Here is a 25605-nt window from a genome sequence, read left to right as displayed (position 1 = left end):
AGGAAAAAAAGTATGGCGGTGAGTTTTCTGAAAAATTCAATTTCAGTGTTAAAAATCATCTCTAAAATAAAAAATCGAAGGACCTCTTTTTCGGGTGAAATTGATCACTTGTCAAAGCGATTATTGTTAGTTTTTGAAACAACTTTGCAGAATAAATATGAGTTCCCTGAATCCAAATCTGCTTTCACAATAGGGTCCTAAAGCCCTGTCCCAATTTTAGTGCCAAACGCTTAAGTTTAGGCCAAAAACAAATGTTTACTCAATTTTTTAATGTTTTTCATTTGTTTTAGTACAAAAAAAAAACATTTTTTATGTTTTTAAAGATTTTGTCACACCCCTTGGTATAAACTCAAATTTTGGGTGTATTTTGTTTTCTGTGTCCCTTCCGAAATGTCAGATAGCAACAACCCCAGTGTTAAAACTAAAAGCCCTGTGGTATTTTTGTCGACTAAGCGAACGTCAAACATGATCTCAAGTGTCAAGGTTCATTTATGGATCCAATTTTTAAATTAAAGTTTTAATATGATATATCCGTTATTTCAGCGGAAAAAATTGCTAAAGTAGTTGCAGTAACATGCTCTTCTGTGTTATGAAATGAAAACAAGATTTCATTAAACATTTTAGGACCCTATTCTTAACAATACAATATTTATGGAAATATAGAATAGTTAACTTTCAACAACTACGCGGAAAACTCCTAAATGTAGGCATTCACCAAAGGAATTCACTTATGTCTACAAGAAGTTCAATTATTTCAATTTGTACAATTTTGGATGACAAAATATGGTTTGAGGATATATTTTGAGTCTCACAAACTTTCAGGTTCAAATCCTTGTATATAACTCAGGCTATTGACATGATGGAGACACCATCTTCTATGATGACAGAGGGCTCGATTAGCTTGTCAGATGGATCGAGCCCGGGACATCCTGTCTACTGCGAATCGCTGCAGTTGATATAGGGCATGTCCATAGCCTGATATAACTAGAAGTTTATGGATGTTCGTCAAAACTACACCGTATATGATTCTGAAATTTTACATTATTTTCATAGAAATTACCATTTTTTAACGCAAAAATCTTCAAAACACACAATTGGACAATAAGTACGACAAACAAAGTTCATTCAATGCAGGTTACAATGATATTAGTGCGTATACGGTTATCAATTTCACCGTACTGATCAATTTCACCCGAATTTACGGTATGCTTAAATATTAAAAGCTTATTATTTTTCTGCCGATTTCTTACATGCCAATATCAAGGAATTTCATCAACAAATGTATTAAAATACAATTCTCAGACAGTTTATCTTGAAACAAATTTTAGAGTTTCATTTAAGATCAATAAACATTTCATGTATTTTAAATATAAGTGAACACTTAAGCTTTAACATGACATTTCTTCTGTGTTTTTGAAGATTAGTTCATACAGAAGTTGCTAAAAAATTAAAAAATAAAACTTTCGAAATTTGTATGGTAAGTGCAACGTAAACTTGTTTCATAAGAAAAAAAAAAGTTGAATTTTCACTTTGACTAGGGGCGCACAAATAGAGGTTCGCCAAGGGCGCCATGAGGCAACGCTACGGCTCTGGGTATGAGTCCTTCGAAAATTGTGTAAGGCTTGTCACGCTTGGCTTGACCACCTCAGTTAATAACTGCTTAAATAATAGAAATATTAGTAGTAGAACGCTAGTAGCGCTGTTGTAACAAAACTGATTTTAATTATTATTACCTATAGTTATGGTTTTTCATTTTTTGTTCAATGCCTTGTCGTTGTTTATGTTTTTATAATTAATTTGACACTTTGATGCCCGGTACTCAGGCTGTCAGTTCGTGGCAAACTAGATGTTGGTAGGTAACACGAACAGCAGCGACATTAGCATTCTTAGGTTAATGCTTCTACTGCTTAAATGAACACTAAGCTTAGTAGCAGGCTCTGTCCCAGTTGAGACGTACGTCAAAAAGAAGAAGTCCATTTGGTCCATTTATTTGCTAAAAAACAACAAGATACACACAGTTACCAATGGCTTTTAGGGCGAGATCATATTTTATGTGAGAATACTTTCAGAAAAACTCTTAGAAATCCTTCAAGAATTGCTTAAAAAATTTGCAGCGAAAATTATCCAGGACTTCCTGTCTTGGCTGTGTCATTCTCAAAACACACCAAGCCGTTCCCATAGGGGACGTTAGCCACAAGGAAGGACGTTTCAAGTAATACTGTTTCATATGGTATGCCCTCTTCAACATCTAATCCAATTTCTCTCGCCATTCCCTTACGGTACCTTTCCATCTAGTATTCATTGCTTTCTTATCCATGCTCCCTCTTACTTCGAGCAAAATAGACCGATATGCCGATAAACAAATTCAAAATTTTCAACATTGTTTGCCAACCTTTTTTTCATATCGGGATCAGTTAAATATGCTATGAATAACGTTTGGCACATAATGCATAATTTATTATTCCAGGAGAGAATCATTCTTCCACGAAATTTCGTTTACTTCAATTTCTTTCCTTTCGACGTTTTGGCATTCGACGTTTTGTCACCTAACCACGTTAAAACGGATGGAATTTTCAATGAATGTATTTGTATCTAACATCTTTTCTCTATGGCGAAAAGATTATTCTAAAAACAACTTTTACCTACTGGATCTCAGATCCATTAAGATCTTCTTTAGAAATTATTCTTCAAATCCTTCTTTGACTTGCAGATTACCCATAATTCTGCCAGAATGCTTCTAGGAATTCCACTTTGGAATTCAAGAATTCAACACCAGAATATGGATAATTGGCAAAACTGATAAAAATATTTATAAAGTAATGTTGTATGGAAGATCCTTACAGATTCTTTATGATTTTTTCAATAAATCCCTGTCCAGTTATTTTTCTCAATGTTTCTCGACAGATTCTTTTATTGTTATGGTAAATTTTGGGAGCAAAAGTATGCCTGAAGTTTTTCAATAGCATTCCGGAATCAACTTTTGGATAAAAAGTAGACATATGAGCAATAGGGCAATTCAAATTTAAAAAAATGTTTGAAAAACCAATCTCCCATGCTCCTTACCATCCTTATCATAAAAATAGTGTTCTGTGAAATTTTCGGCTTTCTAGGTAGTGATTTAAAGGTGGCCCAAAGATAATGTAGGTTTCTAGGGAAATTACTATGGAGAAATTTTGAGATATGTTACAAACACGCTAGTACTGTAATGTATGATAATAACTTATACCATATTGAAAACTCATTCTTCAATCCTTAATAAAGGATGTTGCTGAAGAAACAAATCCCTTTTGAGCTAATTTTGTTTAGGATTTTTGTACATGTTTTCAGGGCTATAATCCCATATTAAGCTAAATAATAGCAAACAAACTCATGTATATCTCTTCTGCTATTCATCGGATTGACTTTCTCTCTTCAGAAAATTTCATTATTACGGTTTGAGGAATGAGTTTTTACTAAGAGATAATAAGTTTATACTTACATTACAGTACTTGCGTGTTTGGAACATTTATCAAAATTTCTCCATAGTAATTTCCATGTAAACCTACATTGCCTTTTAAATTACCACATAGAAAGCTGAGAATTTCACTGAACACTATTTTTATAGTAAGGATGGTATGGAACATATGGGAGATTGTATTTTCAAACATTTTTAAATTTTGAACCGTCCACCTTCAATATTCCTTCACAAATTTCATTCTTTTCTTGGTAAAACGTGGTTTAGAGTTTAAGCAATAAGTTTACTGCCGTGAATCGCAAGTCAGTCCCATCTGTAAAAAGTGGGCATTGAGAAAATGGGCTGTGAAGTTTCCAAACTCGTTTTCCATACGAATATTCAAAAAATTCCAGAGTATTGGAACATGTTCCAATCTTCATGAAACTTTCAGAAATTGCTTTTTACTACGATATTTTTCCGAGAAAAATATAAAGATGATCGAAATACGGTTCATTTTTGTGTTATACGGTGCGGAAATCTGTAGTGGGACTGACATGCGGTTACTTTTCATTATGGGACAATTTGACTTGCTGTTTTTTGATGGCTTGACCCATTACGAAGCACTGCTTTAGAGACTTTTGATCTTTTCATGAAGTAAAACTACATCGTCTTAGTGGGTTACAGATATTTATTAACTTTTTTTGTGCAATAGGTTTAATTGCTTTTTCAGAGTTTTTCAATCATTGTAACAACACATAACATCTATTGTGTTTCTTAGCTTGGCATAGTGGTCTATAGTTAGTGGGCTGTCAAAGTTTATTTGGATTTTTGATTTATGTTTCGCAACATGTTTTCTATTCATATACATTATTTCACGCTCAATTCAATGAGTTTTGTTTTTTTTTTGTTAAAAATAAGATTGAGCTTTCGCGACATCATTGTTCACGTTTGGGAGATGCTTTCGTTAGAGTTTCGATTTGAAACTGTACATGTGATTCTAAATTTTACTAATGATACTTGTTTGACCAAGATGTTACTGTTTACTAATTAAACAAGTTTCTTCTGTTTCAACAAATTAAGCAACAAATTAGTATGATTTGTGTTTGTTAATTTGCTTTTTTAATGTACGAGTTATGATTCCCACCACTCTCGAGATGAAATATACATTATGGTGAAGAAGAGCTTTCTATCCAAACTTTGATACTATACTACTGATTAAAGCGAGTTCGTCAAGAGTTTTCGTTTGTTATCACTGCCCTGGTTCACCACGATAGAAGGTATCTGAGAATGAATGCGAATCATGATTTTTAATTAACATTTCATTCGAAGGAAGACTTTGTGATTTTGTCGTTTATTTTGTGTTTCTTGCGCACTTGTAATAAATGCTTGGAATCAATTTGCTCGTATTCTAAATAAATTTTCATACTCAAACATAACTTTTTGTATAGGTGATAAAATTTCAAGCACTTGATTATTAAATTACGCTATATTGAATTACACTTTGTGTCAGTCACTAGTAGTTTCATTTGTCGATGGATAAACTCAAATACGGACTTTGTAATAGAACGTAGGTTAAATACTGTATCGTGCTCTAGATCTTTGGCAAGTACTCGATATTAACAAGCTCACAATCAGTTTCATTACGCATTTCTAGTTAACAACTTTTGTAACGTTCAGTCGTTATAGCATTCTTCTTTCCAATTCCGCTGGCTGTGGGAATATGAGGTTTTAAAGCAATTGGTTTCTTGTATGTTTTGCGCAGTCCTATTTACATTTTTCACAACATAATCGTGAGCAGAGGCAAAATAATATTCAAAAACAAATAAAAAATATCCTATGATACAACTATACACACATTTTGATGAGTTGAGCTCATCATTTGCTTCAAATATTTGTTCATTTTATTGCACACTACACATTGATGAAATGTTCATTTTTTTCCTTTGTTTGAGTGCGATGAAAACTGATTTTGCAAATTAATTTAATGTGTGAAATCATAGATTTAGAGTACATTGAATTCTGTCACCAGTACTCAATTGCGAAACAGGATGAACATGTATATAGATAATGGGAGCATGTGAGTACTCTGTGTATAGTATATATATTGTGTATATATATTTCTTTCTGGTTTAATCGTTTGCAACAGTCAATTTCAGTAAATACGGTGATTTGTTGTAGAAACTTCGTTCATGTCTATTCGTTTGAATAATACAATCAAACTATGGAATTTGGATGCTACATAATTTGAATGCACTATAATAAATAATCGATATGTATACTGGATGTTTTTAGTTTGTTCAACTTAACAGAAGTAACAATCAATTTGGAGTTAAACTTATTTTTTTTCCCATATTAGTATGCATCCTTAGGTATTTAAATTTCTTTAAATTTCCAGCATCAACAATTACTGAACGGAAGTTAACTTATTTGTTACGGTATTTTGCCTTTGATATGTCATTGCAAATGATACTCATTGGTTGACAAATATGTGGTATTTCGCTAGAGTTTAATGAAACTGTCTCTACCTTTTCATCTGGGCAGTTTCTTATCGATTTCAAACGCCAAGTTTGCTCTCCATACGGGAGAGACGGTCTTGTAATTTAAGACTAGTTGGCTAACGATCCAATAAATTATTGCTATTTCCACCTTACAAATCCTGACCAAGACGATCAATTTCGTTGAGCATGAAATCGACGTCCGATTTGATAACGGCTATTGAAGAGATAATTGACCGGAAGAAGTTAGGACGTCGATCGTCTGGCTGATAACCAACCATCAGAGTGCCGGACTGCATCATTCGAGATTTGATGATGGGGCAGATTTTGCCGAGCTCCTTTTCCTTCTTAGCATCATGAGGAACTCCACGCAGTCTCTTCGGGATGTACCAGAATGAAACGTTCACGCACTCTGGTTCCATGATCAGGTAAAATTTGTCTGATTGCTCTCGGATTCGCTTCACTTGGTATTCGGCTAGCTCCATCAGTTGGTCCATTGCCTTCTCGAAGCCATCGGTACCCTTGGAACGCCACTGTAGCCATAATTTGAAAATATCGTTGTGACGTCCACATTGGATGACCTTGTCGCCTGTGTCGTAACTGATGTCGTACAGCTTGTCGGTCATGAATAGATACTCTGCGGACATCTGATTACAACTGATCAAAAGTCCCTGCAAAGATAATAATAAATTTAGACATGTAAACATAAAAAGATTATCTGGTTTTCATTAAAACCTATTAAACACTCTTGTGTAACATGTTTTTTTGTCTTTGAAGAGGTAATCGGTACTAAGCTTAAAAGAAATTTTAAAGCTCATCGTGGTTAGAGGTGCCGCTAGTTATTACATGATTGTTTACTGTAAATTTCATGAGAAATGATGTAAAAGATGACAGTTTATTTTATTCACCAATGAAAAAAAATGCACCATAGATCAACGTAAATTCCAACGACCAATCTATTATTTTTCAGTTGAATTATATTGAAATTTACACGATCATGATTTCAAGCATTTTTCATTGAAAATTGAATGTATATTCAATGATTTAGTTTACTTTTACAGTAGTCTTCAGTTTACACTACATAGAAATTTAAATATTTTTTCTGTGTGATAGCCGACATGCATAATGACCGTTAGAACCCTATCGGCACTTGTTATCGAGTGTCAAAAAACGGTCAGTACCATAATTAATTATTCATGGCCTAGTATTGAATCTCTTCTGGGTGACAAATGATGAATTATGAGCCGTCGAAAGGTAGCAGTTTATGATATTTTGGAAGTGTCCTTTTAGAACGCGTAACCATGTTCCCGAAATGGCCACAATAGTTTTCAAATTAATCAGGTGATTTTTACAGTTTTTGATGGGTGTTTTTTGCATTTTTCCTATAATTTCCATTTGGAAATACCTTAAGTACCCCAAAAAATTTGGACCTTAATTAGAAACCATTTCTAATTTCTAGGGATGACTGGACCTGGAACGCCTTCTATTGGCAAACACATCATTGTTACATACATCAGGCCTATTTTGAAATTTTGTGAGCACCTTAGGCACCTTGAGCACCTCAGGCTTAGCACATATTGATACTGTACCGATATCCACAGAAGCTCATTAATTCCTATGGATCCAAACCTATGAATACAGTGGTAAAACATGATAGTACATCATATTTTGAGGGAAAGTGTTAAAAGCTTCAAGCATTTCGAAAATTTTAAGATTTTTTTTTTCACAAACCCCACAGTGTAAGAACATTATGCATCCGCAATTTTTTATGACCTAATCATTTCTTTCCTATACTTACATCTTCTTTGAAGTGAATAGTTGAGCACTGCAGCAGAGCTCCCATCAACTTGTGTGGATTCCAGGTGACCGAGTCCGCTCTGAAAGACATAATAAAATATGACATAAATCCGTAATAATTCTAAAGCATTCATAAATCTGAGCAGCAGCAACGAAAACAATCTGCTTAGCTATAGCCAGTCAGTCATTCAGTCAGAGTCATATTTCATGCTCAAAACCAGAAGGTGCTTCCAGCTTCCCCCTTTTTTCCCGTCCGTGTACAGACACGTGCCACAGGAAGCACCCCCTCGCCAATTGTTTGATGTGGCAGCAAATTTTCCCGCATAGTGATACCCGAAGGAGTGTTTAAGAATTAATTTTGTACACACATTTTATTATTTCACCCCTCTGTTATTTGTAGCGCCGGCAGGGCCAGCCGTCACCATACACAATGGGAGCAAGGATACACAAGGACACGCAACAGGGACACTTTTTGTCGAAGCCATAAATGCCGGTCTAGAGTTCCTCCATCAGACAGGCGGAAAGGTCCAGACTCTCTCTCGTGTGAAGTGAGTAAAAGATGAACGTTGTGGTGACGCGAATCCCCTTATCTTTGTTTGCTCAGTGACACTAGCTAAAATGAAATTTAAATATTTGACTTTAAAGAACCGAGAGTGGAGAACATAACAGAATACATATGCAAAATTGAGAATATGTCTTCTATGTTCAAGAATTGAGCAGACAGGTGGCTTGTGGTGTTTTCTGTTCTGCTTTTACATGGTGTGGGAATGATCTGTTATCAAAAATAGATAGTTGCAGTATTGAGACACATCGTTCGATAACGTTTATTATTTGATATCCTTTCATTTTTATGTTATTTAAGTTGACCTCAATGGATAGCATGCCTGTTTCCCAAGAATTGTCGAAAACGTTCTATTATCTCAGTGCCTTCGATATCATGAGCAATTTGATTTTAATTGAATTAGTAAAAGATAAATTAAAATTAAGCGCGCTTCCAAACCTAGGTGGCAAGTTCTCTCAAAGCTGAAATCGGCCCTTTCAACATTTTAGATGATTTTCAAAAATAGCTCAGAGCCGCAAAACAATTGCTAGATTTTATGTTTAAAATAGTAGTTCCTTAAAAAAGTTTTTTTTTTAATTTTGCAGATTTTGCCATATAATTGTAAGGTCGTGTAATACGTTGAAATTGCTTTGTGTAACGGATCAAAAGCTTAAGATTTAAATCAAAAATATTGGAGTTGAATCCATTTCACATTTTGGTATTTCCATGTATCTTGCTTTAACAATAGAAATCCTTAAGGCGAAGTAGGCTGTCATTAAAATTTGTGCTGGTCATCGATGATTGTGGCCAATTCGTCTAACGACAAAATTGAAGAAAATCACTTGGTTTTGCACTGACGTAGTTGAATATCAGCATACTTTCTACATACAACCGTAAGTAGTGATACTTTTCTGAACGAATATTACTTGTGATGACTGAGTTTTATCACTTTGAAATTGCAAGCTGCAAAATCAACATGGCTGTCAAAACGGACGGGGCCTTTGGAGACCATTGCTATTGATTATTATTTTATATGTATTCCAGCCAGCTGTGCAAGAATTGAAACTAGAACTGCTAGGATTGAGAATCGCTATATGGGAATCTTGAAAAGTAGCAGAGGCATGAGGATAAACAAAGTCAGCGTGAGTTACCAGTTGGCCACAATGGTTAAATGATTTCTTTCGTAACTTTTCAAAAGCACCTATCTAACACTGAAAGATTCTCTACTCCCTCGCTCTCTTCCGATTATAACAGCTAAATAATAAGGCGTTTGTGGCTTGCGTTTCAAACAAAAAACGCAACATAAGAGGGTAATGTGGCTTGTCTAAGATAGTTCCTTTCAAGAATCCCCGCTTTGACCAATAAACCAAGGGAATGGTCCTTGTTTTCAAGCACATTAAATCTCTAAATAAATTGCTGTACTGGTTCCATTTTTTGTGATAATGCACTACAGTACATGATGCATGAACTGTTTTCGATAAGTCTATGTTTGTTTAAATGATTGAATAAAATTAATCCGGTGATGGGTATCATTGTTAATCAAGCGATCGTAATTCGGAGGATGAGACATGGATTTTGAAGGGTTTTGTTGTTTATTTGATTTTACATTAATTAGCTTGATAAAACCTCGATAACAATATTTCGCCAACGCACTGGTTTCTGTCCCACTTCTCTCCATCCTCGACTGCGACTCATGTTCTCCAGGTCCTGGTGCACCTAGTCAATCCACCTAGCTCACTGCGCCACACGTCTTCTTTTTCCGACCGGATTCGTGGCGAGCACCATCTTTACAGGGCTGTTGTCCGGCATTCTTATAACACTCTCTGCCCAGCGCTATTCCAGCTTTAGCTACCTTCAGGTTACTGGGTTCGCCATAGAGTTGGGCGAGCTCGTGATTCATTCTTCCCGCCACACACCGTTCTCCTGCACGCCGCCGAAGATCGTCCTTACTACTTGGCGTTCGAAAACCCCAAGAGCTTGCAAGTCCTCCTTGAGCAGTCCACGTCTTATGCCCGTCCTCTACCGGTCTTATGGGCGTTTTATACATCGTGCATTTGATGCATGAATAGACGAAGTCGTCCACCACCTCGAAGGTATCCCCGTTTATCGTGACACTGCATAACTCGATATTCAAAATTACTGTTTATATGGCCAGAGACGAATTTGAAGAAACCACTGGATTCACAGCCCAGAACCTCGCGTCACGTCTTTTATGTGCCTCTTTTAAAGTTTCAATGAAATGCATACTCCCGAATATATTATTGTAGATATTGCTGATACTTTTATTTCTCCATAAGTTTACAATACATTTGTCCAATGCTTGTTCCAAAAATCTCGGTAAAGATATTGATTAGTCATATTTAGTTTGTTTAAAAACGAGGAGCAAAATTGCAATTTTGCAAAACATATCCCAAAAAATCCTGATCAATTCCTTTAATTATCAAGAATTTATCGAATATTTTTACCTTCAACCATACAAGAAAGTTTTTAAAGAATTTTCATGAAAACAGCGCATTGGATTTGTATAAACAAGTTTCAAAGTTTATGCAATGAATTTGTGTAAAATAGCTTAAGATTTTATTTTCAGGAAATACTCATAAATTCAAAGAAGATTTCTAAGGAAATCTTACCAAGATATTCTATAGAAGTTTCATTGAATAAATTAAATTGAGGATATAACAAATTTTGTACAGATTAAAGCATTTATCAGTCAGTTTGTAGCATTGTTTTGAAGAAATATAAAAAATCTGTTGTTTCAACAATATCCTATTCCATTTCTTATATTCTGTGATAATTTTTTAGGATTGAATCAATTTTTTCGTTAGGATTCTATGCAAATCTTGCTTGACGTTCTGTGAGTACAAGATTAACTAATACCAACGAATCTTGCTCAGAGTTCTGTCTGGAACCCGTCTAGTATTCTGTTATAATATGGGTTATTTGGGTTTATTTTATTACTTTTCTGTGGAAATTGTTTGAGAATCCTTCCAGAAATTCTGTGGAATCCTACTATTTTACTTATCAGATGTTATCTACATATTCATTTTGAGAATGTTTTATAGATGTTTTAAAAATAGGCACCGTGCATAAGCTTATTTATCATTGCTATGGATAACTGTTTTCGAAATTATAGAATGAACTTTTAATGATAAGTATCTCAGAAATATCCTATTTACGCATCATTGAACACCTTATGAAATGATTTGAAAAAGTTTTGTTAACAACGTTCCAGAAATAGTTTAAATCTATCATGTTATAAACATTAAGCTTATAAAATATATAGTAATAATGACGTAACTTTGTCCGTGACGCAGTTCTGTATCGCTATTTGTTTATACCTATCATTGTTTTTTTCTAGATTCCCCCCTGGAGCGTGACATAATTTGTTCATGACCCCTTTACAGTTTTAAAGAGTTATTCACTTATCCTCGTTAGCTTAGTTAAAATTGATCTTGAATTCGGTTCAAATTCACTTAGCGAAAAGCATTTTTACCAATTGGGGCCGTTTTTGTGATTAAATTCGGATATTTTCATACGATGCTTAAAGGCCTAAATGCAAAGATCTATGTAATAATTTAATTTCATATGGAATTTTGTAATTGTAATATATAAGAAGCATTTGATTTATATCCAAAAACATTATTTCATACAAATACTTGTACTCTGGGTTTTCTAATTATACTCTTCATAACTTTATCCGATCCGAAACCACTATTCCATTCCTATTCCTATTTGGATTCTGGAAGCTCCATCGTAAATTTCAAAGTTTGTCGCAGGTGTACACAAACCCACAAGAGTATTTTAAAGTCAATCTCCTCCGTGTTGATAAAATGCTTTGTAACTGTTCTCATCCAAACAGACGGAGGCAAAGAATGTCAAAAGTGATATAATGCATTTGTTATGTACTACGAGTTCCAAACATGCGTAATACGCAAATAGGATGTTTTACAGGGGTTGGCCAGATTTCTGTTGCAATGAAAAAAGTCGAGCCAACAAGTGACGGTGGGATTAATGAAATGTGCCTTCCATCTGTGTTCCATTTGTCCGCAACGAATTAAACTGTATAAATCAAAATCTCAATAAAAAATGTTGAACCATCGTTAGCAGCCACATTTCCAACACCTGGTTCAGATAATTAAATAAATTATCGCTCGTGCTCAGCGACCATGGTTTCAAGTCAAAATAGTCAATGTTCCTCAAATGGGTATTCCAGCCAAAAGTAATTTTCCAATTGCATTTCCCAAATTGGTTGTGGCATGTTGGACGGATTATGAAGAAATTGAAATTCATCCGCCTGAGCCGAGAGTGAATGAATTAATCGGAGAAAATGGAATTTCACCGAAGCGTTGGGAATGGAAATGCTTTTAGCTAACAGCTTAGCGGTGAAAAGTGAACCTTCAAATTAATTTGAAATGATTTGGCAATTTTGACGTTATATTTAAATATTTTGTGGTTTTTATTGTTGGCGCATTGAAGGCAAATGCATAGTTTGAGTGTTTAATGTTGAAACAAAATAAAAAAATCCGGGCGGAGAGTAGTATAATATTAAGTGTTATGGTACCATCGTTGGGGGTTAGACCGGGTCAGTAATAAATATGTCCAAATTGGTTGTTCAACATCCCTTCCCGAGCAGAAGAAAATAACTTCTGAATACCAAACTAAGGTATTCCATACCAGATAATTTCCAATACTTACAACCTGAATGAGGTATGAATGAGCCCTGCATAAGAGGTAAAATACCTCAAATAATATCTCGAGCACATTCTACGAACACCAAACGAATAATTATATCAGGTATTGTAATACCTCAATAATATTTGATGGATTTTCATATAAAAGTGGAATTTTTCAATAGTAGTTCAATACCTCCAGCAGACCTCAATAGCTGTTTAATACCTGAATGAAGTATTTTTAATTGTTTTAAAGATTTTTTTTTCAATACCATTTTTCAATACCAAATTGAGGTATTGACAACTGAACAATACCTAATTTTGGTATTATACCAAAATATGGTATGCATAAGTTATTTGGGAGTTATTTGTTCCTCCTCGGGTTGGAATGGTTTTCCGGGTTTACGTTCATGGTAACGCTGAGAGCGATTTGTACAATAGAAATTAACTGTTCTTCAATAATTTGACACATCTACAATAATATAAATTGACGTTTATTTTGAGCGGTTCGGTAATCCAATTCGCATGGTTATTAAATTAATTAACTCATTACGCGTGGTAAAGATGGACAAATTATGGGCGAAATTATGAAAAAAATTCACGTGCTCGGCTGGGATTTGAACCCAGGCCTCTTATATGCTAGACGAGCGCTTTACCAACTAAGCTACCGAGCCACTTGGTGACCCAATAACTGAGTTGGTTATGAAGGGGGTCCACGTGGTCTGTAGGGATTTGAATTCTAAACTTGTAACCAACTCAGTTATTGGGTCACCAAGTGGCTCGGTAGCTTAGTTGGTAAAGCGCCCGTCTAGTATACAAGAGTTCTCGGTTCAAATCCCAGCCGAGCACGTAGATTTTTTTCATAATTTCACCCATAATTTGTCCATCTTTACCACGGGTAATGAGTTAATTAATTTTACAATAATATTTGTTTATTCCAGATAAAAAAATTTTATCCGGGAATGTGGAACCTAGGTAAAGAAAAGTTATCGTCCAGAAAAAATATATGCTAAAAATAAATATTTAATGGAATCTGTTGAGATAATCAAGTGTTTAGGCAAAAATTGAGGGTTTTGGACATATGCACCTGTTGAAAGTCCATGACAACAATTTTCTATCTTTCCAGTATAAATCCTTTACTATCAGATATTGCAAATAGATGTTTGACTTTGTTTTTCATCATAAAATCATGTTTGGAAATTGGGGTTTTGACAGCTTTTAGAAACAAACTGGAGCTCTGTGCACCGATGGGGTGAAAACTTGTTTTAGACAATCAATTCTAATATTGTAATAACTAAATTAAACTTTTGCCGTACCGTAGGACTGGTAGCACGTTTTTATTCAGGTCTCTTTTCTATATACAATACCGGACAGAATAAAGTACGCATTGGTCGTTTTTCCATACAAAATAATCAAGTTTGGAGTCTTATATCTCGGTTTCTAGTTGTCCGATTGACCTGAAATTTTCACCGCAGCTTGAAAGTAACCTCAAATTTTCTAGGCTAGAAATTCATAGTTTTTCATTAACGAACTTTTAAGTTATCGCAAATCTCAAATTTCGAGAAAAATAACAAAATTTTAAAGTAAAAATAATTTTTAAATGAAAATATGTAGAGCAATATGTCCTTCTGCAAAAATGTACAATTTGATAAGACACACAAGTTTGCAGAACATCATTTCTCGGTAAAACTGATTGTTTTCGAAATAGTTTCAAAATTAAATTTTGCAATTTTTTGAAAATTGAGAGATTTTTAATAATTTAAAAGATTGTGCTTTAAATGCAGTGATATTTTCATTGAGTAAAATCTATGTTATATCTAGGCTGTGGTGAAAATTTCAGATCAATCGGACCAAGCTGAGATTCAGATCTCCAAATTTGACCATTTTGTATGGAAAAACTGCCAATGCGTACTTTATTCTGTCCAGTATTGTACAAGTCTTCAACAAGATTCTATTTTCAATGGAAGTTCTATAAAATCTATTTGTCAATTGAAATGGTCTCTAAAATCACTTTTTTCTTTTCCTTACACTGAATTTTGATTCGAAATACCAAACCAGAAATTTTCATTGGCAAAGCTCCAAATTTTTCCAAAATGCTTTTCCATGATTTCCCTTAGAGATTTTTCCACCAATTCCAAATTTGTCCAACAGTTCATCCACGAATTACTCCTGCAAACAGTGTTATTTTCAAGAAAAATTCTTATGCATTTCACACCAACAAAAACTACATCAATTTTTTCGACCATCAATTTTTTGTAGAAACACAATTCCGTTCAATGTTGTTCACGGAATTCCTCTAGAAAATTCTTCAGAATTTCATGTAGGGATTCAGTTGATTATTGTTCTCATCTTTGCAGTTAACCAACTACCAAAAAACTATGGAATAGATAAAATTGGCCTATTGACACATTTAAATTATATTTTTGCATTAAACTCAATTCGAAAATAGTTACTTCTAGAGAAATTATCCTTATAATCGTGTTGTTCTTACGTTAGCACAAATCACACAAATTGATAGTGATCCTTATAATCATTATGGTTCGGAATAATTTCAAGATTCTTATTGTTTCATCAGAACGTATTTATTTTGACAAACAAAAATCAAGATTTTGAAAATCTGCCAAAATTGTTCTAAGAAAAACTTTTTTATCAAAAATTTCTCCATTATGAAACTTTGCCCCAAACATCTTTTTACTATCAAGATTCTATGGTGAAAGTTTAGAATTTTTTTTTTGTTATATGAAATTTAAGCCTCATTTTTGATTTCTTTTTATGAAAAGTAATAAAATATTATTTTTTTTTACAATAGGTCATTTTCATTAATTATTTGCGTTTCTCCATCAAGGAAAATAAGCAAGTGGAAAGACTATGGCCTTTACTCTTGAAAACGTATTATTTATGATGGAGAATCGCGAGTAACTGATGAAAATGCCCTATTTCAATACAGGTCGGACTCGATTATCCGGAGTATCGATTTTTTTTTTCACTCCGGATAATCAAATTCTCCGGAAAATCGAATCACTAAGAAAAAAATTGAAATCTTCGATAATAGAACTTAAATATTATCTTTTTTGTTGTTTTATTTATATGATGCGCTGGCGTAGCCAGAAATTATTTCTAGGAACAAAAAAAAAAAACTACTTTTTTATACCCCCCTTTTCTTGAATACGTTCAAAACTGCAAAATCATTCATATTATATACTGCAATACCAAATTATCTCAGATTTATGCATAAAAATTGAAAAACAAGAAATAAATAAAATTACATTACATTACGTTACAACAAGAACATCAAAAAACAAATTCCGGATAATCGAGTCTAAAATTCCGGATAATCGAATCCCAGATAATCGAGTCCCCGGATAATTTAGTCCGACTTGTATTTAGCTACATGATATTTTTTGCGTTAAACTCGATATAATTCGAAAATGGCTACTTCTAGAGAAATTATCGTCATAATCATTATGGTTTAGAATCATTTCAAGATTCTTATTGTATCATAAGAACGTATTTATTTCGACAAAAAAAAAAACAAAATTTTGAAAATCGGCCAAATGTTGTTCTTAGAAAAAATAAATTATTAAAAATTTCTCCATCATGAAACTTAATCCCAAACATCTGTTTACTATCAAGATTCTAAGGTGAAAATTTGAAAATAATAAAATTGGGGTTTTTGTGTAATTTGAAGTTTTATTTTTGAATTTTTCATTAAAAAAACATAAAATATTTTGTCAGTGTTATTACGTTTTTTTCTTGTAGTTTCGGAATCGGAATTTTTCAAATAAGTTGCATGCAAAAATTTATAGGCCATTTTCAAAAGTTATTCTCGAGTCAAAATGATCGATTTTTCTATGGAGAACACTTATTGTATCATACCAAAGTTCGAGTTCAGTGACTGATCGATTTGACATGGAATTTGTCTACTGTTTCATCAATTTTCACAATGCGTGTTGAAATAGTGAAATTAACTTTACTCTTCAAGTAGTTTTTTTTTTCTATTGAATTCTTATATTCAAGTTTGGAAAACGCGCCCAGAACCAAATCCTGGTTGCGCTGTTGTTTAGGTTTAATTTGAGCAATTCTCGCTGAAACCAGGCCGCAACTTAAGGGTGGTCCTTTCTGTTTTCTCAAATTGGTGGACCCCTCGTACGCACAGTTTGCAAAAAAGTTGCATTTTTTGATAAATCTTGGGTATTTCTTTACGGGATATGTCTCATATTTCGCATGGAACACATAGCAAACTAAGTGGCATCGTATAGAGAAAGGATAAAGCTTTCATTTAAACTCGAAAAAATTTTGGCGGTCATTTTGAATGTGGTCGCCATCTTGAATTTTGTTAGAAAAATCGTTTCTTCACCATTAGCGCACCGCTAGTTTTGAATTCTGAGATCACCATCAGAAAGCTGAGGAAAAATTGCGTAAGATAGGCTACAAAAACTAGGTGAGCAATGGTATTTACCCTATGATATGAACGATTTTTAAATCATGTTCTACTATTTTGACGTATATGGCGAGTGCAATCAATGCAAACATCATTTTTTTGTACAACAAAGAAACAAGTTTTCAATCGTTGGTGTATTATTTGAGACATATGGAGAATAGGAGTATTATTTTGAGTGAAAAAATCTGGCGGCCATCTTGGATTTTGCCGCCATTTTGGTTTTGAGTAGTAGAATGAGTTTTCACCTTAATAGCACTCAACATGTTGAATTTTAATGCTACCGTTACACTTATTCTTCTTCTTGTTCTTCTTTTTCCTGACGTTACGTCCCTACTGGAACAGAGCCAGCCCCTCAGCTTAACTAGCTTTGAAAACAAATGTTCAAATATGATTTTTAAACGCTTATTTGTTACCTGAATGATTCTTCTGCATATCTTCGAGTTGAAATTAGCCTTATTTCTTATATTTATTTGGTCTTAAACCTTTGATAGAAATGAACAATCATTGGAACAACTGAGATAGGATAAGAAAAATAGAATCTGATTGTTTTTTTTTAATGAAGGCCTCATAATTCAACATGATGAGCACTGAGATGGTAAAAAATCATTCAACTGTTAAAAACCAAGATGGCGTCGAAATCTAAGATGGCCGCCAGATTTTCCAACCTCGAAATGATACACCTGCGTTTCGGCATTACGTCCACATTAGAACAAATCCTGCTTCCCATCTTTCAATCTCGCTATTTTTCACATGCATGCTGGGCGGTACTAAAAACGATACTTTATGGCTCAGAAAATCAAGGATGTTTTTTTGTTCAAGATTTAAGATTTACATTCTAAATTAATGCACTTTTATCAATGTTTTACTACAGATACTACCACAAGACTTACTAATGTCCCGACGCGCAATCTATAAACTTAATTCAATGAATAACAATGCATATGGTAAAAAAATGTTTGTTTATTACAATCAATGTTTTTGGACGGTTTTAATTTATTGAGTTAATTTATTCATTATTACTGAATTCAAAAATATGTCGAAGAATTATTCTGTTGTCAGAAATCGCATTATAAAAGAAAATTCCTATATAATAACCTGTATTTATGACTAATAAAGCTGAGTATCAGGTTCCGTTCCAGTAGGGACGTAACGTCAGGAAAATTAAGAATAATAAGAAGAAGAGTATACGTAACCTTTTTTATTGATAGCCTCTAAATTCAACACGCTGAGTGCTATCAAGGTGAAAAATTTATTCTTCTACCTAAAATCCAAGATGGCTGCCATATTTTTTCACTCAAAATATTCTTATTCTTCACTCGACTCGAATAAAATACCAAAGATTGAGAACTTATTTCTTTGTAGTAAAAAAAAAAGATTTTTGTATTGATTGCACTCGCCATATACGTCAAAATCGTTTAATATGATTTAGAAAATCGTTCATTTGATAGGGTAAATACCATTGCTCACCTAGTTTTTGTAGCCTATCTTATGCAATTTTTCCTCAGCTTTCTGATGGTGATCTCAGAATTCAAAGCTAGTGGTGCGCTAATGGTGATAAAACGATTTTTCTAACAAAATTCAAGATGGCGGCCAAATTCAAAATGGCCGCCAATTTTTTTTCGAGTTCAAATGAAAGCTTTATCCTTTCTCTATACGATGCCACTTAGTTTGCTATGTGTTCCTAGCGAAATTGTTTGCAAACTGTTCAGCCAGCTGGCGTACGAGGGGTCCACACTGATTTGAGAAAACAGAAAGGACCACCCTTAAGTTTTATCGAAAACTAGCGATCAGTGACATAAAATTGGAATTCTAACGATGGGTGCCGATGGCGGCCTGGTTTCAGCGAGAATTGCTCATTTATGAAAAAGTGTTTTTTTTTGCATATACATTTGAATTTAATCCACCTGCAAAATATTTTTTGCAATTTCTCATCGTTGTTTTTCATATCGCAAAGCTGTCATGAAACGGCCTACTTTCCTGTACTGAATTATGTAGTGTCGTAATAATCATTACGCAACTGATTTAAATTGCGTTATGACTATTACGCAATGCCTTTTCATTGCGCAATTGTTTAAAGTACCGTAATGAATATTTACAAAACTATTTTCAGACATTTCTAAATAATGTTGAATGCATCCCGATTTTTTTCTGATACCCTCAAGTGCAGAACTCGATTTTTACAGCACTCGTCGTAATGTATGACTCGTGCTGTAAAAATTATCATTCTGCAACTTGTTGCGTAAACTGCTATGAACTGGCTAACGAAGTGTAATATGTCATTAACAAAAGATTGAAAGCGTAATTTGTTTTTTTCAAATTAGGATCATAGTGTCGCCTAACACAGAACACTTTGATATGAGAAATGAACGTTATGTTTGAATTGATACTAATAAAGAAAAGATAGGACAGTTACTTGAAGCTCATACCATTTTATTAAACTTCACACTTGCAGTTAGAAAGTTATTGAATGATTCTGATATTTCCATATTGAACCATAGTCTCGCATCTGGCAATTTATCTTTGCTTTTTGCTATCTAAGTTTCGTTGGACAAGCCGAAAAAATGTAGGGGCTCCTGGGGTAATATGCACCACTTAAGGAAAATGTGCCGAAATGAACACTTAACAACATGTAATTAGTGTTTTAATACAGGAATCTAGTTGGTTTGGGTTCACCCTATATGGTGTTGAGCGAATTTTCATCATAATTTCATTAGATTACTGAAAATTTTTAACTTTTTTCAAACACTATTTTTGCGTGAAATAAGATTGATACGGGGCACGATGCACCGCTTTTTGGGGCAGAACGCACCACAACATTGAGGCAAGACGCACCTAAACAAAGGGGCATGATGCACCACAACAATGAAGCAAGATGCACCATCATGTTTTAAACGTAATTTAATTTATCGTAAAAACACGAGTTTTTGAAGATTTTCGTCTACAAGATGATACAATTGTGCATAAATACGTTAGTAAAGGCTTCAAATTACCTAACTTTTGTGATTGTAGTTAATTTAGGAATGGATCGTTCTGCCCCGACCAGTGCAGTGCATGTTGCCCCGATCGGGTGCTTAACAGAAAATGTTATGGAAAATAGACATCGTTGTGTTATTTCGACAAATAATGTCATCAACAACTTACCCAGTCTCTAATCATCTGTTTTATGATGAAAGGTTGTATAATTTCTCAATTCATTGCTTTCAAAACAACAAGTGAAATGATCGGGAAAGTTACATCAGAATCGTGCTTTTCGAATTTATTGTTCTATCTCCCTGTTAAGTTTTTCAAAATGTATCAAATTCTCAGGGTGTCTACAATTTGCAACGTTTCATCAATCCGCATAGTGTTTTTCTCTCAAAACTCGTTTATTCCAGAGAAATTGGCAAGGTGCGTATTGCCCCGGCAGTGCATATTACCCCAGGAGCCCCTACTTTTATCGGAAAATTCCCACACCAGATACTGCTTGTATAATATTCGGTCTTCCTCTGTGTGTTATGAAATACACCCTGGGGGACATGACAAAAGATGAATGATTAAAGCATATCCGAAGGTTAAATGAACAGCTGAGATAGACTGACTGGTAGTCGTAATTGTTTTGCACCAACCATGCGTGCCTCCCGGATTGAGATTCAAAGGATTGTTGCCTATCACTATTGTGTGTTCCTTGCGTATTTGAGAATTTCAATTTTCAAGAGTTTAATCATTCCACAAAAAATAAACTCACCGTTCTACTCCGGAGAATCTTGGATGGCGATACTTCTTCGAAAACAATAAGCCACCGCCCCATGCAGCCTGTGGAAATAAAAAGAGAAAAAAATAGGGTGGAAAATCAATCAGCCTTCTTCGGGCGGAAGTACAATTTTCTACTTACGTCGACATGGAACCAGCAGTTGTATTTTTCACAGATGTCGGCTAACGCATTCAATGGGTCAAATGATCCCAGCACCGTGGTTCCAGCAGTGGCATTGACGAAGAACGGAATCTGGCCACGTGCTTTCCGTTCCAAAATGAGGCGCTCCAGCTCGGAAGGAATGATTCTGCCGTATTCATCCGAAGGAACCATGACACAGTTGTCGGTTCCAAGTCCACCAACGGCGGCACAGGATTTCACCGAGTAATGACACTGGTCCGAGGTGAACATAACCAATTCACCGGGTAAGGCACGGGCTCCATGGTCTTTGTAGCCTGGGAACATCTTATGCCGAGCGGCCAGGAAAGCGTACAAATTGGAAATAGAACCTCCGGGAGCGAGAATCGAATCGCCACCTTTCCATCCAATGATTTCGCGCATTTTTGATAGAACCACATTTTCCATCAGGATAAACACCGGTGCAATCTCATACGTGAACATGTTTGTGTTAGCGGTCGCGGTAAGCCATTCACCCGCCATTGAAACCACGTCCAAACCGCTGGAGAGTTGGTTGAAGAAGTGGGGATGACCTAGAAAGAAACAGTATGGCAGAGGTGTCGATTAGGGTGTCCAAAAATTTCACTTGGTCAGAAAACTCTCATGGGGCTCATGCTTCAAATGATAAGAGAGGAAGCTGTAAATGAACGTTTATATGGGAGAACTCTAAGCAATGATGTTTGGAGGATGCCCCGTTGAAATTTTTGAAAAAAATTCTATTTGTGTCAAGTGGCAAAGTGATTATTTTTTGTTATCTGACACAAAAAATAATCACTTGGCCACTTGACATATTCAGAAACAGAGACCGGAAGTCTTAGCATGCGATCCCGGAGAATCAATCCAAATCAAATGTTCATTTCTATACTGTGTCAAAGAAAAACATATTTATTCGACAAAGTATAACCATCGGAAGCCTTTTTGCTCATTTTGGATAATAGTGACCATTTTAAATCAGAACCCCGTTTTTGGTTCCAAACGACCATTTCTTACCATTAGAAAACAGCTATAATGCGAAACACCAAGTAACATTGTTTCAGCAAATTGGAACATTCTGAACGTATGGCATGGGGCCATTTTCAGCTTTGTTAAGTAACTTTGGTACTTAGTTACAGAATACAAATAGTTGTAAGCAAGAATTACCTTGTGACACAGAAACGCAAATTTGAAGGAAACTATCATCATGAGATATATAAATACATGAGATATATATACAACATTTTCGTAAATGTCAATCTATTGGAAGCTAAATAAGAGTATTTAGAATACGGTCGAACATCATGACAGAACTCAGGTTAAGGAACAATGTTCCACATTTTGATTTAGATAAATCATAGCTATAATTTTGGAATTCCTGTTACTTTAGGAGGGTCATTTTGCGAATCCTTAAACAAGTTCAATAAGAATCCTGAATCGATTCTAATAATTCTGAATGAATTCTGATAAGAATCCTAGAAGGCTGTTAATTGAATCTCTGGAAGGTTTCTGTTAAGTTCCATGGAAGATTTATGATGAAATCCTAATAAGAGTCCTGATAAGAACCCTAGAAAATTTCTGAAAAAAATCCTGGACAGTTTCTGCTGCCAATACTGGAAGGTTTCTGACGAAAATCCTGTATATATTATAATGAGAATTTTGGAAGAATTTCCTTGAGAATCCCAGAATTTCAGATGAAATCTCTGCAATCTCTCTGATAAAAATCCTAGAAAGTTTGATGAGAATCCAGGAAGGATTCTTATCAGACCACTGGAAGGATTCGGATACAAATCCTGGAAGGATTCTGCTGTGAATATTTATCCTGGTAGGTTTGCAAATATTTATTCCGGAGTGGCAGTGTTTTAAGAAAAATAAGGAAAGGATTTGATGAGAATCATGAAAGAAGTCATATGAAATTCCTTTAGAAATTCTGATTAAAATGATGGAAGTATTCTGATGAGTATCCTGATTCTGCTGAAAATTTAATATTGATGCTGATAAAACTCTGAAAGGATTCAGATGAGAATCACGAGGGGATTCACAAGCATCTTGAGAGATGATACCTGATGGGATTCTGATGAGAATCCAGAAAGTGTTCTGAAGAGGTTTCTGAGAGAATTCTGATGAGAATCCCGAGAGAATTGTAACTTGCAGGCCGTGTTACTCCCAGCCTAGATGAGACCCCCGTCTCCAAGCCTCAGGGTCGGCGCTACGCTCGTGACACTCCGCGAAAGAAAACACTTATAGATAGCTCAAATAAAACTCCCTCTATTTTCGGTCTCGGTGCACACTTGTATTCACACTTCTTTGACGTCCTACTTCCTGTTCTACTCCTGACTTTCCCTTCTCTAACCTTGCGTCCGTCCTCAACGTTGGACTACGCCTCCCACTTACTTATGACTACTCCTACCTTACGTCTTCTTCTCTTCTTCGGGGCCCCGCGCACTGCAGCACCTTCTCCACTCCTCCTTCACCGTTGCTCCTTCACCGATCACTCAGACGTCTCCTTCTCTTCTGGCCAGGGGTGACGATGCTTCCTTCTTTCTTCTTCTTCGGCTGCAGCCTCTCATGGACCTCCTGCCTGTCCCGTGCGCCCCTCGAGTGTGGTGACGGACTCGAGGCTTCAGTGATCCATGGATTCACTGGAAAGCCTGGGTTTCCAAGCGCACTTGGTTGTCGTTCTGGGGTACAGGGTTTCACGGACTCACTCCTGAATTAGCCGCCTAGGGTCAACGCAGGTAGGTTACGGTGGAATGGCTCAAACCGCAATGGCGTTTTTAAATAAAAACCGCGAGGTCCTGTGGGCACGACGGATTCAAAATGGTGGGAGTTAGACGCGGTTTGGTCAGGCTAGGTTCGGGGTTATTTAAGGCTGGACATTTACCTGGATGTCCGGTATCACTTCACTTTCTTTCTCCTCTTCAAAATATCTAGTGTCTAAAACTTCTTCAAACTTTCTCTTATAACTTTATAACTTTTTGTAAAGCACTACTGTTGTCTTCAACGATCACCAGGCTTATGATGTGGCTTGCTGGTGAACGTTGACCCCGAACCTTTGGCCGTTGACCCATGTCCATCTACGTCATCGATCCGCCTCATCATGGCCACCCATTTCGCCACCCCCATGGTCGCCCATTCGTGTGGTTTAGCGCAGCCCTGGTGGTGACTATCGGTACTACTCTCGTCCTTCTATAGGGTGGAGCTGTGTTGGCTGCGTTCGTGGGAGCTTTCAGGACATCTTACTTAAACCTATCTACAAACATTTTCTTTTTCTTTTAACACATTATTACGAATTACACACGACAAATCTCATCAACACTAGACATCACACTGACACTGGTTACAGAATTTTAAACAGTATCCTGAGAGAATTTTGATGAGAATCCGTCAAAGAATCTGATATGGATCCCGCGTTGATTTTTTTTTTAATTCTGATTAGAATTATGAATAGATTTTGTCAGTAATCCTGTACAGAATCTTATGTGAGTCCTTGCGAAATCTAGTAATAATCTGGAGAGGATACTGATGAGAATTCTGTGAGGAGTGTGAGAGATCCTTGAGGGGATTCATCAGAAACCTTCTAGAATTTATCATTCTTTCCATGGTTTCTCAATGCAATCAAAATTTTAAAAATAAATCATTGGAGCTTTTTGTTTCTAAATCTGAATCTCGGCACAATAATTCAAAAATACTTAAATATGGCATCTGATAGTTTTACCTTTACAAAACAGTTGGATTTTATATTTTTCGTGATGTGATTTTTTTTCAAGTCTTCATTTGTATACCAATTCATATATTGTTAAAATATAAATTGAAATACCGAAACCAAACATCGGAGCTACACAACAAAATGCAAAATGCCCCCCACATGTCCAAAATGTCCCTAGTTTACCTCTTAATGCTTTCATTTGCTGAAGCTGTGTTATTAGAATGGCTGTTTTCTAATGGTAAAAATTGGTCGTTGGGAATCAAAAATGGGGTCTCGAAACTGGACTTAATATGGTCACCTTTATTCAAAATGAGCAGAAAGGCATCCGATGGTTATACTTTGTCGAATAAATAGATTTTATTTAACACAGTATAGAAATGAACGTTTGATTTGGATTGCTTCTCGCTGAATTGAAGCTTTCCAGTGTTATTCTAGATCAGTGCCCCTCAAACTTTTTTAACTTTCGCCCCCTTGAGGTCCATATTTATCTTAAATCACCCCCTGACAACCACTTCAAATGTAATACATGCATAGGCCCACCTGTGACGTAGTTAAAGGCGAATCTCTTCAAATCAGAACCAAATGCAATATTTCCGTGCAAACGCGTTTCTTTTCACATGAATATGTTATATTTGTGTG

General features: G+C 35.3%; 1 protein-coding gene across 1 annotated transcript in view; it reads right to left on the bottom strand.

Moving 5' to 3' along the window:
• Nucleotides 1-4103: 4103 nt before the first annotated feature.
• Nucleotides 4104-25605, bottom strand: part of LOC5575655 (glutamate decarboxylase) — a 72633-nt gene continuing 51131 nt past the window's right edge. The window contains exons 4-7 of the mRNA XM_001655751.2: nucleotides 21249-21817; nucleotides 21102-21169; nucleotides 7727-7805; nucleotides 4104-6599 (exon numbers count right to left, since the gene is read on the bottom strand). Of these exons, the coding sequence (XP_001655801.1) occupies nucleotides 6081-6599; nucleotides 7727-7805; nucleotides 21102-21169; nucleotides 21249-21817 (1235 nt within the window). The 3' untranslated portion in view covers nucleotides 4104-6080. The remainder of the gene's footprint in view (nucleotides 6600-7726; nucleotides 7806-21101; nucleotides 21170-21248; nucleotides 21818-25605) is intronic.

Source organism: Aedes aegypti, chromosome 2, assembly GCF_002204515.2.
Source record: "Aedes aegypti strain LVP_AGWG chromosome 2, AaegL5.0 Primary Assembly, whole genome shotgun sequence".
NCBI lineage: Eukaryota > Metazoa > Arthropoda > Insecta > Diptera > Culicidae > Aedes > Aedes aegypti.
Note: the sequence above shows the minus strand (reverse complement) of the source record. Positions and strands in the feature narration are given on the sequence as shown.